General features: G+C 51.1%; 1 protein-coding gene across 1 annotated transcript in view; it reads right to left on the bottom strand.

Annotated features, from left to right (window-relative positions):
* Positions 1–554, bottom strand: part of ARHGEF10L (Rho guanine nucleotide exchange factor 10 like) — a 21,129-nt gene extending 20,575 nt beyond the window's left edge. Inside the window, exon 1 of the mRNA XM_029965235.1 lies at positions 518–554. Coding sequence (XP_029821095.1) covers positions 518–554 — 37 coding nt within the window. The remainder of the gene's footprint in view (positions 1–517) is intronic.
* Between the last annotated feature and the right edge of the window lie 1,355 nt (positions 555–1,909).

The raw sequence follows: 1,909 nt of genomic DNA, 5'->3' as shown, positions 1-1,909 counted from the left end.
GGAGGAGAGGGGGGGATGGATGGAGAAGTGAGGGAAGGATGGAGAATGGGGGGATCCAGTGTCACTCAGGGTCCCCCAGGAACGGGGAGATGAGGAGGGAGGTGATGGAAAAGGTGGGATTCACTCAGGATATGCCAGCAAGGGGTGGAGGGAGGAGGGAAGACAGGGATGGAGAAGGGGGGGTGGAGAAGGGAGTCATCACCCCCCCAGAACTGCAAGATCCAACAGCCCTGAGTGTTTTCACCATTCCAAGAGGCTCCAGTTGGGATATGCAGGACAAACCCCCCTTTCTGCCCAAGCATAGGGGCCCTCCTCCCAAAAAAAACAGGAATGGAAAAGGGATGGAGGAGGGATGGAAGAAAGAGCATCACCCCCCCAGAACTGCAAGATCCAACAGCCCTGAGGGTTCTCAGAATTCCAAGAGGCTCCAGCTGGGATATGCAGGACACCCCCCCTTTTCTTCCCCAGGATAGGGGTCCCCTTCCCAAAGCTCCCAGCTCCAGAGGGGTGACAGTACCTACTGCAGGCTGGGGGGGCAGCTCAGACGAGGCCATGGCGAGGGGGCTCCCGATGCTCCGCCCAGGCCCTTCCCTGACTTTCTCCTGCGGGAGAGAAGGAAAAATGGGTTGAAAAGGAAGCTCAGCCCCCCAGATCCATGCCTGGAAGCCTCCAGGTGTGAGGGATCCAGCTCCAGCTGCTGCAAAACCTCACAAGGAAGCAGGAGCTGCTCCCAGGGCTTGGTTGGCGTGGAACATTTATCCCATGGATGGCAAATCCTGCAGGATTGAAGGTCTCGGGGGCGGGAAGCGCCAAGGAGCCTCCCTGGGATCGATGGCTCATCCGCTCCCGAAACCAGAGACGCTCTGGAAGGTCACCAGGAGGAGGAGGAAGGTCAGAGCAGGGACCCCCATTCCCAAGGGATGATGGAGCGGAACAAAACATCACCTGAGAGGTTGGAAAGGGGAAAATGAGGCCAAATCCGGGGAATCTGGTCCTGCTGGAAGCAGGATGTCCAACAGATGCTGTCTCCCTGCTCCAAAGAGTCATGACCCCCCCCAAGAGATGGTTTCTCCCCCATTTTCCCTGGAAAATGCTGGATAAGGGGAGGCCCAAAGCCAGGGGCGATCCCAAAATAAAAGAGCTGTTGATTTAATCTATTTATTTAAGATGATTTAAGATCTATTTATTTAGGATTTGTTTATTCCCCCTGGACCAAAATCCCTTGGAGCTGCAGCACAGGGTGGGAGGAACTGCCTCAGGTGGGACAAACAGCTCCAGGGCCACAGAGAGACAGGAAAACGTATCAAATAATCCTAAAATTTCATGATGATAATGATAATAGTGATAATAATATAAATGCAGAGCTGGAATTGCTCCAGGTTTGGGTTTTCATGGAGCTCCAGGGACACAGAGAGATATAAAAATATATAAAATAATACCAAATTATCTTTATAATAATGGTAATTATAGTAATGATGATAATAATTATAGGAATGGTAATAAATACGAATGCAGAGCTGCAATTGCTCCAGGTTTGGGTTTTCACGGAGCTCCAGGGCTACTGAGAGAGACCAAAATATAGAAATAATGACAATTATTGGAAGAATTATAATAGAAACACGTATCTGTGTGTCTGGAGCTGACCAGGAGGGTGCTGAGCTCTGGGATCACCTCCCAGATTCCCATTTCCTGCTGGAAAATGGGCTCTAAACCCCCCTGTGACCCCCCAGATTCCCAGTGCTCAGCAATCCCAACCCCATCCTGATCCAAACCCCACCAAAAGACAGAGCCAAATCCCAACTGACCCTTTTCCAGCCATAAAAAATAGGAATAAATCCCTTTTTCCCCTCCCTGACCCACCACAAGAACTTTTCCAGCCACTTTTCCAACAAGCCCCTTGTCTCTGTAA

The sequence above is a fragment of the Manacus vitellinus genome, unplaced genomic scaffold (assembly GCF_001715985.3).
Source record: "Manacus vitellinus isolate BGI_N305 unplaced genomic scaffold, ASM171598v3 scaffold_92_pilon, whole genome shotgun sequence".
NCBI classification, from domain to species: Eukaryota; Metazoa; Chordata; class Aves; order Passeriformes; family Pipridae; genus Manacus; species Manacus vitellinus.
The sequence above is the reverse complement of the archived record's forward strand: the minus strand, read 5'-3'. Positions and strand labels throughout refer to the sequence as shown.